Below are 16,235 nucleotides of genomic sequence, written 5' to 3'. Positions count from 1 at the left end.
ATTTATCTTCAGTTACGCATTGGTACTATTTATTTATTTTATTTATATCCAATTATGCACTGGTCCTGTTTATTTATTTCAATTAATAGATCTCTAGTTACGCACTAGTCCCATTTAATTTATATTTTTGTTATTATATTTATTTATAATGTTATAATTCTTATCTAATTATTTATTTAAAGTTCTTGCTTTGATTCTTAATTTATCATTATTTTATAATTAAAAAATAAAAATAAATGTGAAGTGAAAGTAAATATTATTTTATTCAGTGAGCTTGGATAGAAGAAAACCGCATGTACATTTTATCGTTGTTTTATATTCTTTGTATATAGTTTATACAATGACATGATTTGATAGTCATCACATTTTATAACCTTTGAAAATATCCAAGAGTATGTCAGTTAAGTAAGAGTTAAGTCTGGTTTCAATAAGTTGAGATTAAACTAGTGTCAAAGTGTTTGTATTTGGGAAGTCACAATTTGGTATACTGTAGGATGAAAGGCAGGGACCATGGTGGGGTCTAAGGAAGTTTTACCAAGAAGGTGAATATCTGGATAGTTCAGAATAGCGCACTGGACTAGGATATTCATAGGCCAAACTTGGGACTATCCGATACCTGCTCAGCATCGCCAAGGTTAGGCAGTGAGTATATATCTCTTTTGTGGGCCGATAAATGGCTAATATTCTCGAGAAAGAAATAATTATAATTGTACCAATGTTTTATGAGAAATACTCAACTACCTAATCACTTCCCAAAGTAACTTTTGATGTTCATAATAGATCATCAGAAGTGGAATATGGATCTATATGTCTGGTAAAACGAGATCAAGTTTTGTGGTTGTAGGTCCAAATCTAGACCCCCAGTGTCTGTATTGTTTGTTGAGTTTATTAAGATTGATATTTAAGGCTTATAAAGACCTCACTCATTTCATATTTTTCTTTCATATGTACCTGTTGCATGAGTAGAAGAGGAACTTGCTCAATGAGAGTTGTTCGGGATATTATTGGTGGATCTTCTGAAGATTGACTCATGGATAATTTCTATTAATATCTTTAAGAGATATTAAAAATATAGACAATCTTCTATTCTGATGTAGGACTCTTAATATTTTACAAATATATGTTTTTGTAAAATTTTCATGAACAATTACAAAGATGTAAACTATATATATATATATATATATATATATATATATATATATATATATATATATATATATGAATATGAAGTTATGTTATTATTAATGTTCTCTCAAGGAAAATCTTATGGTAAAAAAAATTAATTCCATATCTTTTTATCAAATAATAATTATTTAGTATAATAGTTTGGGCGTCACATGATACAACTTGATCAAGAAAGAAACTTTAGAATACTCATTGCAATCTTCATATAAATTCCTTTGAACAACTTGTAATAACTAAAAAATCTTCAATAGCATCATTCATGGTATTTGGACTTGTTTCCCTATCATCCATTATGTCATTATTATATTAATTATGCACAAATGCATGATTAACCATGACACGTATACATTTAAAAAAAATTTAAAACATTTTAAAAAAAATTAATAAAAATTAAAAAAATAAATAAATAAATTCAAAAAAATCACGAAGTGACACATGGCAGTTACTGTTCATGGTCAGTGTTAACAAAAAAGGACCTAATTGAACAAAATTGACGAAAATTGGGACTTATTTGAACACAAAACCAAAATTAGGACTTATTTAAAAAAATTTGACAAAAATTGAGACCAACGAGATATTTTAACCTTTATGCAATTACCATGCATTGTTTTGGGTGTAGGCATCAAAATTGCGGCATTGGTTTTATAATTATAATTGGGTTAACTTTGGGTCATGAAGTGATTAAAATGGGAAGGTAGTGATATTATATAAAAGCTTAAATTTAGTATTCAAAATTGGTTGTAGTGGAGTATTCAAAATTGGTTGCTCTTAAGGATTCACCCTCCTCCTACCTTATGTTGAGCAGGGAGAGGGAAGTGATGTCGTGTCGGCGATTGGTCTCAAAGTAGGTAGTAAAGGATGCCATTAATGCATCGAAGTAATTTATGGAGAAAGAAGGCAAGTTGGCGAACCAATCTATAGTTGGTCCTTGTAAGGTTGATGAGAAGGTCTTGTAGAAAACAACGTCATTGGTGGAGTATAAGATGATTTGGTTCATGTACACGAACATGTATTCATCAAGATCTACAGTGCCATCACAACACACTATTGTCGCCTTCCACTATTTGGGAAGGGGAGTTTCTGTAATCCCATCAACAAAGGGGTGATGGCAGTTGTTAAGGGTGGCAGTGGAGTTGTTGGTTACTCCTTTGGTTCGTTGGGTCGGGTATTCACTTTCTTCCTCAGTTTCTCGAATAGTGGCTTCTGGTTCTGCATGCCCCGAATTCGTCCACTCCTTTTCCTTTGGCGGTCTCGACCCTCTTCTTTAGCCTAACATTTTCTTATCTTAAGGCCTCTATCTCTTCAACGTTCCTCTTCTTGTAGTTAGCAAACTCCTACTGCATTTTTGCATAGGCCTCCAGTATGGCGGCCAGGTTAGTCGCGGGGCCGACTCCCTTGACTTCTACAACTCTACTTCTTGTAGACACCATCTTCAAAAATCTTTCAAGTCTTTTTGAATTTCAATGCTCTTTCTTCACAGAATATTATCGACCCCACGGTGGGCACGAGTTGTTCTTACGAGAGTAATATATATCTTGCAAAGTCTCCTAGATGATCCTCCTGGGTTCCAAGGTCTTCACTTCAAGGGTATCTCGTCCTCAACTCTAGGACGCAAGAGGAGATAAGTGCCTGCAAAAGACACTTCGATACCAAAGTCAATCCGAGATACTGGAATCAGATGTCAAAATAGTAATGTAAACATATATTTCATAAAATGTGCCTTTTATAGTAGGGTTCGTGGTCCTTACCTTGTTAGGCTTTGATTTAGTAGTCTTAATTACTTGGTAATTATGGTAAATTATATAAGCTGAGTTACTTCCCTTTAAGATGACTAGAATGCCCTGATTAGCTGGCCAGTCCGAGTACATGTTGTCCTACTAGTCCGACATGTACCTAGTTAGGCCGAATACTAAGTGAATGCCTCGTAATGGCCTTCTTAGAATTTGGTACCCTAGAGGGGATGATGACGTGCAATCATTTGCTTGGACGAACACCTTCTTTGGGTTGCTTCTTGCGGCTTGGGACGAGGACAAGTAGTCCTTAGTTTGCAATTAGCACCTTCTTTGGGTTGCTTCTTATGGCTGTTTGGGACGAGTAAGGGTAGTCCTCAACCTACTCAAGTTGTTCTTTTAGGGTTGTGTACCTTAGGGGATGAGGACGAATAGTCAATATTACAAGTGTTTTTATTTATTTTATTTTATTTCTATAGTAGAATACATTTTTTTTGAAAAAGGTCCCAAAAAAAAAACAAATGAAAAAAAAATAAAGGATTTAAATAAAATAGCTGCAAATAAAGGAGGTTTCAAACCTCCACCAAATAATAATTACTAATAGGAGAGGTTAAAACCCTCCACAAAAGAAAAAAAAAACTCCACAATATAAATGAGATACCAAAGGTCATCCTAAACCTCCACAAAGTGAAATAAAATCCTTCTCAAAATAGTTTTTTTTTGTAGTGATTATCCACCAAAAGGTTAAACTCTAACCTAGTTAATAATTTTATAATTTAATACAAGCAAAAATTTCAGTTTCTGATAAAAATATATGCAAAAAAACTCTTGAAATCTATAAATCGAAATGTACCTAAAAACAAAATCGGACAAAAGAAACACATTTATAATCATAATACAAATTCAACAAATAGAATAAAAACAACAACACAAATAAAAAGAAAAACATACTAACAAAAAATAAGGATAAAAAAATTACTACACACAACATGAGATGTAACGAATGAAATATGCCAAAACCCTATAATAGAATAAAGCAAGGAAAGACAAAGAGTGAAAACAATAGATGATAAGTCACATAAAGATAAAAGAAGAAAATAGAAGTTAAAATTGATTATAAAAGAATATAATAAGTATTCATTCTCTTTTTCCTAAACAAAATTATAATTTATTGAAATTTTTTTTCTCATTAAATATGATTTTTAATACAAATAAAAACTAACAAAGATACCAATAATAATTTAATTACTTTTTTTCAAACATAAAATTATAATTAATTTAATTGAGATAGATTAGTACTAAAAATTATTTGAGATTTTGTTTTTCTTAAAAAGAAATTATAATCAATTTTATAGAGGTATATTAATACTAAAATAAAATTTTGAGATTTTTTTTCTTAAACATGATTTTATAATTAATTTAATAAAAAAAATATTAGTACTGAAAAATATTATTAAACGTCTTAATTTTTTAAAAGTCTAAAGTAAATGCTTTATTTACTCCCCTCTTCAATCTGACTGTTGATATAATTGACACATCACTCTTCAATGGACTCTTATTACAACTGACACACAAGACACGATCTATAAACATCTTGTTCATGAAATATATATAAATAAAGCATTTTACCATTAAGATACAACTAATAAATTTATCTATAACACATAACTTTCATGTTGATATGTTTCTTCTCCTCTAAAATGTAAATCAGTAAATTATTTATAGACAAAAATTAAAGAATGAACTTTATTTGTAAAGCAAAGAGTGTTTTTCAACAATATTTTCTCATCTTCTGGCTAAAAATGATAATAATGAAATATTAAAAAGAAGATAATTTAATAAAACAAAACACTCTTGTATCTTATCTAGAAAGGAGATGGAAAAATAATTAAGAATATCTTTATATAGCTGTGTAAGGGTGGAATAATAGTAAAAACTAATTGTGTAATATTTTTATTATAATGAAACTATTTATTTGTTTTTAAAATAAGAATTAGACACAATTTAATGAAAGTGAATTAGTATAAAAACACATTTTTATTACTTTTACTGTTGGATATATACACATATAAATGTCTTTTATTATTTTTAAAAAAATCATAACTATATTTTAAATTTTATTTTTCAAATACTAAACCATCTCATCATACTGTTCATACGAAAACTTGTCTTTCAAAAATATTTCCAAGAAAGTTTAAAATCTCCATTACACTTCTAACATTTTTTCTACACACTCAAATTTTCTCATATCTAATCTTTATTTTATTTATGTACTTAATTACTTTATACTCCTTCAAATTTTGAAATAAATTTAGTTTTAGATTTTTTCTTTCAATTTTATAAATTTTAATCTCTACCACTAATTGTCAGAGATGAAGATATTTTTGCTAAAACTAATTTTATTCTATCAAATTTAAAACTAATTTTATTCTATCAAATTTAGTGTCTAAAAGTATAAAATGATATTTTAATTTAGAGGACCAAAATTAGATTTATCTCAAAATTAAAAATATAATTAAATATATTATTTCTTTAGTACACAGAGAAGCGAACATATCTCATAACAGAAATTTATTCAATACAAAAATTAACAAATTTGAAACTTACCACACAAAACTTAAAAAGTCAATCCTCAAATAATGTTTTTAATTTCTGAGTCAGTTATATGTAAACTTGTAGAATACTCAACTTGTCAACAAGCAAATTAATGAATTTGATATTAATATATTTATGATTTATAATAAATGATACATTTATGATTTATAATAATTGATACATTTATGATTTATAATAATTGATACGTTTTAATAAATATATTTATGATTTATAATAAATGATTAAAATAAAATAATCTATATATTTATTTTTACTTAATTGGTTTTTATAAAAATTTAAAATAAACTGACATATGTTATTTTTTAATATATTTTTAAAAATATTTGCTCTACTTTTACTTTAATTTGTAAAGGTCGTGTTGAAATATTTTATAACCATCGGTGCAAGACTTTGAAGTAAAAAAATAAAGTAAAATATGTTAGCACTTTTGTAAATATAAAATCATTGTAAGGACTGACCAAGAAAAATTCTATTTTTAATATCAGTCAATGTTATCTGAAATGAGTTTTCATTAGACTGAGCAAAATTAATTGTAAACTTTTTAATGAAAATCAATTTAAACTTTTGAACAGAAATAATCACTTAAGAATATAATTTTAAACTCTAAATAAGACATGCAATACAATAAAATAAATACAAGAAATAGATTATTAAAATTAGGGAGAACATTACTGTAGTGTGCGTTCATGTTAACACTATCATGTTATTTTATTTTAATAAACTAAAATTTAATTTTAAATATATTAAATAAAATGTATTTATCATTATTATTTTTAATGCTATTTATTTATTATACTTATAGTAACATATAATTCATATAAATATACAATTTAATATAACACGATATTCAATTTATAATATTTATTATATAGTTTTGATATAACACGATGTTAGGAAGTATTCTTTCAGTTATGCAATCACTTTTTTTTATATAACATGTTATTACAGAATTATAATATTACAATATTTTTAAAAATAAAATAAAAAGAATAATTTGTGTATAGATTCTCTTTATATATGTCTTATAGTAAATCCTAATTATATAAAAAAATAAATAATTCATATTCTAGACTAAGTCCAAGTTGAACTAATGATTTTTGAAAGGAGCAACTAGCCAATAATTAACTGGAATATATTATACTAAAACAAAAGGTGATTTTGGTACATCTATATTATAAATTTCTATATAATTAACTAATTAAAATATTTTAGATATGTAGCTTAAATTAAATTGTTAGATCTATCTAAACACGTAACTTGACAACAATTCAATATCAATAACGACAAATCACTCTCTATCAAATTTAGCACCATTGCATTTTAATAATTTAAATTCAAAATCTTTAGATAAGATCCTACACATTTGTCAATCTTTTATATGCATCATATCCATAATATGCACATAGTTTTTCCATTTTCAATAAAATAAACAGTAACTACATTTAAAATCAGGTAGAATTTTTTAAAATCACTATAAAATAGAAAGTTAAAAAAATAAATTATTTAATCAAGACAATTATTCTTAATCAACAACTTAGGTTGTCCAAAATAGCATATAATAAAGACTAAGCAGTGGTCTTTCAAAATGAATCACATGATCTAGATCTGATTTTTTTTTTTTTTGTTCTCTTAATCAAAATGATGAAACATTGAAGCTACAATAATTACAACCACATGTTCCTAGGTACAAATTTTAACAATGATGTAAAAATTATTGTTAATTTCTCAGAATTTTTTTTTTCGCAATTTCCAAGTCTCTTACTACTGACATTGTAATATTCGGAGCAAGGACTGTCACGGCTCTGTCACATCACATGTCTCAGATCAAAAAAGTTAATAAAATATTAATTTTTGTTGTGACAATTCAAAATTCGACCACTCTGACCAACAATTATACTCATATTAATGCATCACCCGTACACGTGGCATCAAGGACAAATCATTGGAAACATCATCGGAGTGGGTCCCACACATTGATAGATGGTGGGAGAGCCTTGTGACAATGAAGGGGTGTGATGCTGCCACGTGGCGGGTCCTTATGGAGCATGGTCCGGAGCAGGACCAGGGTAGTGTTCCTCAAAATGTTAAAGAAAAGGGTGGTAAGGGTGCCAAATTGTGAAGTGAAGAAGAAGGTGGGCTGAGGAGGGAATCAAGGAATCTTTTGAAGGGTGAAGAGAGTAAAGAGGTGAAGTGCTGGTGGGTTTTTCTCCGATTTCTTTTCTGTGTTGAGGGTATGTCCAAAGTTTTCAACTTACATTGTGTGACATTGTTTGCTGGTGTTGATTTCATGTACTTGAATCTCAGATTGGAAAAAACTACACTGTTCTTTGCTGGCTTTTGCTTCATTTTTTGTGAAAGTTTTGAAATTTTTGGGTCTATATTTTGCTGCTGATGTGTGGAACAGGAGATTTTTTTTTCCTCTTTTCGTTTTATGAGGTTGAAATTTGTTATTGTAGAAAGAAAAATTAATTAGGGTGGTTCAGGGGTTCTTTTGGTGGAAGCATCTTTTTAGGTGGAGGGGTTTGTCCCATTCTCTCTGTACAACTGTGGAATGTGGTTGTTCACTTGTTTGGTGGTGTTTTTCCCTAAATGGGTGTTTGTTGAATATAAAATTGGGGCAGTGGGCACACAAAGGTGAGGAGTTTTTTATATGGTCATTCCTTTGTTCTGTGTCATCATTGCTCTTTGACTGTTGACATCTATGTGTGTTTAGAGAAATGGTATCTAGTATGTGCATTTGGTCTGGTTTTGCATTGTTTTGTTAAACGGGGTGATGAACATGATAACTCTGTTGATGGCCGTTGAATTTCGTGCCAAACATCAAAGCAATTGCCCTCTATTTCTTGAAATTAATTTTTTTCTTCTTTATGATGAAATTTAATGTCCAAGCAAACTATGATGGCATTATATTTAAGATGAGTTTTGCTACTCCTTTTGACTCTGTTGTTTCTTTGCTCTGTTGTTTCTTTTCTATAAAAGATTGAGCAAGTCTGGCTTACATTACACCATGTTGTAGTGTTACACAGGAAAGGTGTTTAGGTTATTCAAAGAAGGATAGATTGACACTATCCACTTTTTTTTTTTTTTTTTTTTGGAATTAAATGAACTAATGTAATTTATCTAAAGTCTTAGTTTCTCAATTGTATCTGAAGAGCAACATGATTGCAAACTTGAGGCATCTGTTCCTCCACTATAATGTACAGAGAATGCTGTAGTATAATATCTAAGGATATGCTTGGGTGAAAACTATAAATAAGGTTCATTTTATATGTCAATCAGTGAATGCCTTATGAGAATGCTGAAAGTTAGAACATTAATTTAGTATTTGATTTGTTATTGGTAAACCTCAGACCACGAAATTTAAGTAGAGGACACTTGGCAGGTTTGAATGGTGGGGCATGTGTTATGCTGCACTTGAAGTTGCTGTTTACTCAGATTCCGTTTACTTGGACTTTTAGAGGATGATATCCTGATTAGTGATTTTGGGACGAAACTGGACATGAGTATGCTTGTGGGGATATGCTCGAACCGCGAGAATCTGATATACCCGTTCTGTTTCTGGTCCTGGTTGTGCTTCCCTTGGTGGCTTACATCTTGCTTGGAAAATGGAGTGAAACTACTAAGAAGAGAGATAGAATAAATTTGCTTGCCCATTTGGCTGCTGAAGAAGCTCTGAGAGCTGAAGAAATGGCTGTGGCCGATGTAATTCCTCCAGTGTCTGCTTCAAAAGGTGAACATCATGAGTGCGCTAGGTGCGCTGCTCCAGCCAGAACTCGATGCTCCAAATGCAAATCTGTTAGATATTGGTAATTCTTTTAACTTATTTTAGTTGCTGACCTATTTTTCTTTATACTATTTCTTTTCTTCTCTAATTTCTGTTGAATCACTGTTTGAATTCTTATCACAATATCTGCCTTGGGATTAAGATTACATGTCTGCTAGTTAGATTGAAATTTATACCACTCGAAATGAAGAATACGGTACCTTAGGGGTTGGGCTCAATTAATTATGTGGTGGGTAATATCTGATCGGTTTTCTCTAATAGTTATTGGCCAGTGAATTGTGCTAGCTTTTTAATTGGTTGTGACATTGGCAATTTGTTAATTGGGAACCTTTGCCAGAACAACTCTTTATGTTGATCTCTCCATGACATCTTGCTTAAGAGTTTTCTAGGGTTTACTAATGGAGATAAAGTGGAATGGCCAAATTTTGTTGTTCCGATTTGGAAGTAGAATAAGTGAGACAGGTTATATGGTAATCAATATTAAACAACTCTTCTATTTGCTCTTTTATTAATTTCCTTTTATGACATGAATGTTGGGGAAAATATTGTGTTTGACCTTAAGATTATTTCTCAAAATTTGAGCTGTAAGTGGTTTGCAGCTCTGGAAATTGTCAAATAATTCATTGGAGGCTAGTTCACAAGCAGGAATGCCAGCAACTGGAACCTCATAAGTCAAGCTCATTTCCTATGGCTGTTTCAGCTGAGGAATTTGGTCATGGGAATTATCTTTATGAAAATTTGAACAACCAGTTGTTATCTCCCACATTGAAGCAGACTTTAAGGGAGAGTGCACCTATGGACAATTTGGTTCACCCTTTGGTTGCCACTGCTGCTCCTGCTACAGCTGATTTCCCCCTATTTAATAATTTTCAATCTTCCACCTTTGAAAGAACTTCCCATAAACCCAACAGAGAAACACGGAGAAGAGATAATGGGTCTATATATGAATCTTCTATTGAATCTTCTGATTATAAAGCCACCAGTTCTCTCCCAAGTGTGGTATCAAAGGAGGCATTTATGAGACAGAAGGTTTACTTGTTTTACTTTGATATCCAATTGGCATACATTTTATAAATTAATCAATGCTAAATCTCTTATCATGATGCTTAAATGTTACTGCAGTCAAGAAATAGCAATGATTCTGTGATGGAGGAAGAAGTTTCAAATGTCAATTCTGGTGGCTTTGGTGTTTACATTAACAGACTCGATGCATCAAGAACCACAATTCATGAAGATGAAAACCATCAAAATCAATATGGAAACGCATTTGTGACAAGAAACAAATATGGACGCCCAAATAGTGATAACATTGTAGATGAATTTAATACAGATATTGCCGCTAAAGGTGTAAATGTTGTCAAAGGGGGAACTTATCATTCTGAGGAAACAGCACAACACAAACGCTCTTCTGAAATGACAATCAAAGGAAGTGTGAAAGCTAAAAAAGCAATGCATACTCCCAAGACCAAATCTTCTAAATCACCAAAGTCAACATCAAAGACATCAACAGATTTTTGTTGCTCAGAAATAGAGAAGAAAGGAAAAACTGCAGATGAACCAAGTTAGTGTTTAAGATATCTTTTTCCCATATTTGTAGTTTTAACGTCAATCTTTCCTATAACTTGAGTTCAGTATTGATTCTATGTTAAGGTATTGGTCCTTTGTCGGTAGAATTCTTTTAAAATTACGAATTTATTTTAATCATGCAGAAGTTGCTAGTATCAGTGATAGCCCTTTACATGGTAATGTTAGCAATGGAGCTGCTGGTACTGGAATTATGAAAATGATGGGCTTGAAGAAATCAACCAAACCCTGCCCTCTAGCTTCTACAGAAGGCATTGATGTAAAGTTCAAGAAGGTGAAGAAGATAAAGGTCAGATTTGGTAGATGCCTACAAATTTCAATTCCCTCTGTCCTACTTGAAACAATTTTCTATGGACACAAATTAGAGAATGATGCCCTTACTACTAATTGGTGTCTTGATCATGTCTCAGATGTTGTTTCCTTATGATGAATTTGTAAAGATTTTCCAGAGTGATATCTTTGGCATATGCCCCAGGGGCCTCTTAAATTGTGGGAACAGGTACTAGTAGCACAATACATTAAAACTATAATTGTCATTTATGATAAAACAGAAAGAAATGTTGAATGTCTTACAGATTAAATAGTAGATAGATATTCACTTTTTTCATTTCTCGAGTGGTGTTATATCTTATGCAACAATTAGATTATTATCACTTATTATAATTATTATTATTATGGTGGTTACAACAAAAGTTTTGAAGGAGGGGAGGTCTTCCCGTTTCAAGGTTACTTTTGTATGTGAACTGTCTCAATTTACCTTTTGTTTTCATATTGCTTGAATTTCAAAAAATGAGGCCCAATTTACTTGGAGATAAAGTTTTGGGAAAATCTATTTATGGTTCCTTTACTGGTATATTCTGAACTTTTTTCATCTCTTTATTTTGCAGTTGCTACGCGAATGCTGTCTTGCAGTGCTTAACTTCTACAAAGCCTTTAGTCGTCTATCTGCTTTATAGATCTCACTCAAAAGCCTGTATTTACATTCTCTCTTATCTTTTAACTGAGACAAAAGTCAAGACTCAATTTGCTTCTAAGACAATTTTTTTAATGTTGTCTTATTTTTCTTTGAATGCCAGGCTGTGCTAAAGATTGGTGTCTCATGTGTGAGTTAGAGCAACACATAATGATTTTAAGAGAAAATGGGGCTCCTCTATCCCCTAGTAGGATACTCTGGCATATGCGGAGCATTAACTGTCAAATGGGGGAAGGAAGTCAGGAAGATGCCCATGAATTTTTAAGGTCTTTTGAGATTATCTTACTTAAGTTTTTATAATTATTAACTAGTATAGGTACTATGTTTTCCGCTCAACACACACAATCAAACACTAGTTTCCTTTATATTTGGCTTGTTATTTCTGTGCCGAATGCTTAGTAAATGATAAATTAAATCCATCGCTTATATAGGCTTCTAATTGCATCAATGCAATCTATATGCCTGGAGGGACTTGGTGGTGAGAAAAAGGTTGATCCTAGATTACAAGAAACAACTTTCATACAACATACCTTTGGTGGTCGTCTTCAATCCAAGGTTTGTGTTCCTTCATACCGTTTTCTCTTACTTTTGTTCCCTCTGTTTAGTCTGCTGTGATCTTAGTATTACATTTGTTTGATGGCTTAGTCGAATTTATTGTCTACAGGTTAAGTGTTTGAATTGTAATCATGAATCGGAAAGGTACGAAAACATTATGGACCTGACGCTGGAGATTTTGGGTTGGGTTGAGTCACTTGAAGATGCGCTGACTCAGTTTACTTCCCCTGAAGATTTGGATGGAGAGAATATGTATAGATGTGGAAGGTATAATTATCTAACGTATTTCTGTTCAATTAATATTGTGTGGTTCAGTTGGTTAAAAAATTATTAAAGAATGTGAGGAAAGTGAGAAAAACAAAGAGCATTGTTAGAATTCCACTTCCAGTGTTAGAAACTCTCACCTCTTGTTTGTACATTTTGAACTAGGTGCACAGCATATGTTCGAGCTAGAAAGCAACTGAGCATACATGAGGCTCCTAACATCTTGACTATAGTTTTGAAGAGATTTCAGGTATCTTATTGCTCTTTTAAGGTTGTTCTCTATTGCCATTTCTCTTTTTTCTTGCTTGGGAAGCTTGCTTTATTGTTTGTCTTGCTCTCTTTTTGCTACTTATGGATTGGTTGGTGTTATAGTCATTGGCTATCTAGATTAAGGTTGGTTACTTAATGAATTGGCATATTATAAAGCAAAAGTATTATTAACATATATATATATATATATATATATATATATTATATTTTGCTGAATTGGCATATTTTTGTTTTTGAATGGGTGGGTTTGACCAATTTCCATAGACCCTTTTGAAAACAAGTTTTAAATGGTATGGAAGAAGAAAAGAGCCAACCCTTTGGACAATACGTTTAATAAAGGGTATGGAAAATGGAGGTTAAGGATCTGTTGGGCTGAATTTCTTGCTATTCTTTGATGCATATAGTTGGAGGCGGATGCTTGGATTTTTCAAGGTGTTTAGGAATTTTGGCTTCTTTAGGAGTGTTGGGGAGTATATTATGGCTGGCATTTCTGGGTGCTTAGCTCATGGACTTTGTAAATTTTTGTCTTTTTGGATTGTTGGCTAGCATTATTGCTACCCGTGCTCTATATGGATACAGTCTCCAAAATTTGGTTATTTAATTGTTCTTATTTTTGGTACAATGTCTTAATATGATATATCTCCAGAATCTTAGGTTAATGTCAATTATAAATAATTCTAAAGATGAATCTGCAAGCCATTGTTGAGTTCCTTGAAACTACCAGTCTTAAATTATCACATATTTGTAGTTCATTTCATAATTTCATAATTATTGTTTTTTGGATGTTATACTTTAGATACCTGATTATGTTTCAAATTCCCTCAGTTTCTTTCTATATATTGACTCTTCAGAATATCTTGTTTCTGTATCATCAGGAAGGAAGATATGGGAAAATTAACAAGTGCATAACATTTCCCGAAATGCTGGATATGATTCCTTTCATGACTGGGACGGGTGATATCCCACCACTTTACATGCTTTATGCTGTTGTTGTGCACCTGGACACACTAAATGCATCTTTCTCCGGACACTATGTTTCATATGTAAAAGATCTGCAAGGCAATTGGTTCAGGATAGATGACACTGAGGTAATGCAAATATTATGTAATTGACAATCTAATGGGTGTAATTGTCATGATCTAGTAAACTAGCACAAAAGCCTTAGTTATAGTAATGTTGCATTCATTCTCTACCAAGGTTTTCCTCATTTCAAAGGGTTTTCCTTTTGTAACAAATCTGTTATTCTGAAGGGTCTTTTTCTACCCTTTTACCCTTCCCCCCTATTTATCTAATTGACCCCCTTTAATAAGTAATTGTTCTAACTATCTCTGACTAATTTTCCCTTTTGTCCGAACTCCTAACTGGAGCTTTGACATTAGCTCATGATGAGTTAAACAGAACTTCAACTTCAGACTCTTCTGTTGAATTCTTTCTTTCTTGACTATTGATATCATTGTATTGAAAGACGTATTGCTACGATAATGAGTATGTTCTGCATTTCCATCGGATCTAGGGAAGTAAACAAACTACACTTATATATTTTTAGTCGTATTATATTATGTTTCATACTAATAATCTGCTCAAATGTTTGTTATTCATTCGGTTTTCTGTGATTCTCTATTTGCATTTAACAGGTTCAGCCGGTGCTAATTAATCAGGTCATGTCAGAAGGAGCATATATCTTATTCTACATGAGGTAGAGATTTAGATGGTGGCACAGTTATTGTCATTTTCTTTCCTTTATCTGAGTACATTGGCATTTAATATACTCATTCTAATAAATTTGGTTCTATTGTATTTACAAGTGTTACCTTTTGAGCAAATTACCCTCCTTTGTCAATAAAAAAAAGAAAAATTATAAACGTCAATTCAACCTAAAGATGAAAGTATCTAGCTGGGTTTAATTTGGGATATTATTATTTAATCTTATTTCCTTCATTTACTTTAGGTTGTTATCTAATAGAGCCACACTTGCGGTATAAGAGAGACCTTGAAAGTTAATTTGATTGATCATATTCTAGCATTCTTTTGCTGCATATATGTTACTTGTTTTAAGTTCCCATAAGAATGCTGTTTTTTGGCCTATTCTTCCTCAATCTGGTATATGATCGTATTACTATGAATTGTGATCTTGGTCCATTCATTATGGATGTCTGTGCATCTTTCTGTTATTGCATGCCTGTATACATGCTTTCTTCAGGCTTTAAAACTGTTGAATTGTTGGTAGGTCTTGTCCCCGTCCTCCAGTAGAACATACCGGAAAAGCCATACAACAATCAGTTTATGATGCTTCAAAGTACAATCCAATGGAAATGCAGAAGCCTAAACCCGGACATGGCAGGCATGGTAGCCAGTCTTTTGTACCAGAGGCATCACCCAATGGCAGGCCAGAAATGGTGACTCGCATTGTTGACACTACTAATGGCTTCCTTAGAAAGAGCACCAATAGGAATGCCCTGCCAATGACACAGACTTACGCTGAAAACGTCAGGCATGAGTTTTCAGACGCCACATCAAGCGACTGGTCCCTTTTCACAAGCTCAGATGAGGCTTCTTTCACAACTGAGAGCACCAGGGACTCCTTCAGCACTGTAGACTATGGTGATTCGTGCAACATGGATCCAATTTCATCTATCTTCAACTACACCCCAGAAAAGTCCTACATGAAGTTTTCACATAGTAGGCCAGTTACCAGGGTCTTCCCTCAAAAGGGTCATGTTGAACAAATACAGAGAATTGATCAGTCTAAAAGGGTTAGCTATTCTTCTTCAAATGAACATCCTCCAAATGGGAATTGTGGCATGTATGTATATTACGGGAGTAATCCTGTTTGTGGCATTACCCGGACTTCTTCTAGTCAGTGTGAATTTTAGTCCTCGGAAATCCTAACTTGAACTGATTATTAGATGCTGTAGGTGTTGTGCCTCAAAGTTTTCAATATTTAGTTGATTGAGGCATATAGTTCTTTTAAGCACAGATGTATTTTATTTTTGTTTTTATTGATAATTGTAAAGATGACAGCATCGTTCCTTGGTTATCTATTAATCCACCAAAGTCTTTTCCTAGTGCTTTCACTGTTCCATCTCTTTGAGATTTGAGAATTTTTTAATACTAATGTTAGTTTGTTTCCGTAGCCGTTCTCACTAGGCAGTTAATGTGCATTATAATATGTATAACATATAGAGAATACTTCAGTTATTATATAACTCAATCAAACTCATTTTTAATTGCTTCTCACTTTACGAGAAATTCTTGTACCCACTCAAGTATAGAT

General features: G+C 31.8%; 1 protein-coding gene across 4 annotated transcripts; it reads left to right on the top strand.

The window, feature by feature from the left end:
- The first annotated feature begins 7,592 nt into the window (after positions 1–7,592).
- UBP15 (ubiquitin-specific protease 15) lies at positions 7,593–16,026 on the top strand. 4 transcript variants are annotated; one of them, XM_028071221.2, is made up of 14 exons: positions 7,593–7,727; positions 8,914–9,337; positions 9,915–10,344; positions 10,438–10,876; positions 11,025–11,188; positions 11,310–11,398; positions 11,787–11,872; positions 11,976–12,138; positions 12,304–12,427; positions 12,537–12,694; positions 12,857–12,941; positions 13,837–14,049; positions 14,596–14,657; positions 15,189–16,026. In XM_028071221.2, exons 2-14 carry the CDS (start codon positions 9,051–9,053, stop codon positions 15,832–15,834), a joined length of 2,946 nt encoding a protein of 981 aa, XP_027927022.1. In that variant the 5' UTR covers positions 7,593–7,727; positions 8,914–9,050; the 3' UTR covers positions 15,835–16,026. The 4 variants fall into 4 exon arrangements, with proteins under 4 accessions (XP_027927022.1, XP_027927021.1, XP_027927024.1 ...); XM_028071220.2 differs by having other exon boundaries at positions 7,598–7,762; XM_028071223.2 differs by having other exon boundaries at positions 7,673–7,716.
- The last annotated feature ends 209 nt before the right edge of the window (positions 16,027–16,235 follow it).

The sequence above is a fragment of the Vigna unguiculata genome, chromosome 5 (genome assembly GCF_037176805.1).
Source record: "Vigna unguiculata cultivar grain cowpea cultivar isolate G323 ecotype 2 chromosome 5, ASM3717680v1, whole genome shotgun sequence".
Classification (NCBI taxonomy): Eukaryota; Viridiplantae; Streptophyta; class Magnoliopsida; order Fabales; family Fabaceae; genus Vigna; species Vigna unguiculata.
This window is presented reverse-complemented; position numbering and strand designations above follow the sequence as displayed.

Coding starts and splice junctions, on each gene's coding strand:
- UBP15 (XM_028071221.2), top strand. CDS start 9,051: ATGCTCGAACCGCGAGAATCTGATATACCCGTTCTGTTTCTGGTCCTG. Junction 11,873..11,975: donor TAGATCTCACTCAAAAGCCT/GTATTTACATTC, acceptor TTTGAATGCCAG/GCTGTGCTAAAGATTGGTGT. Junction 14,050..14,595: donor TCAGGATAGATGACACTGAG/GTAATGCAAATA, acceptor TGCATTTAACAG/GTTCAGCCGGTGCTAATTAA.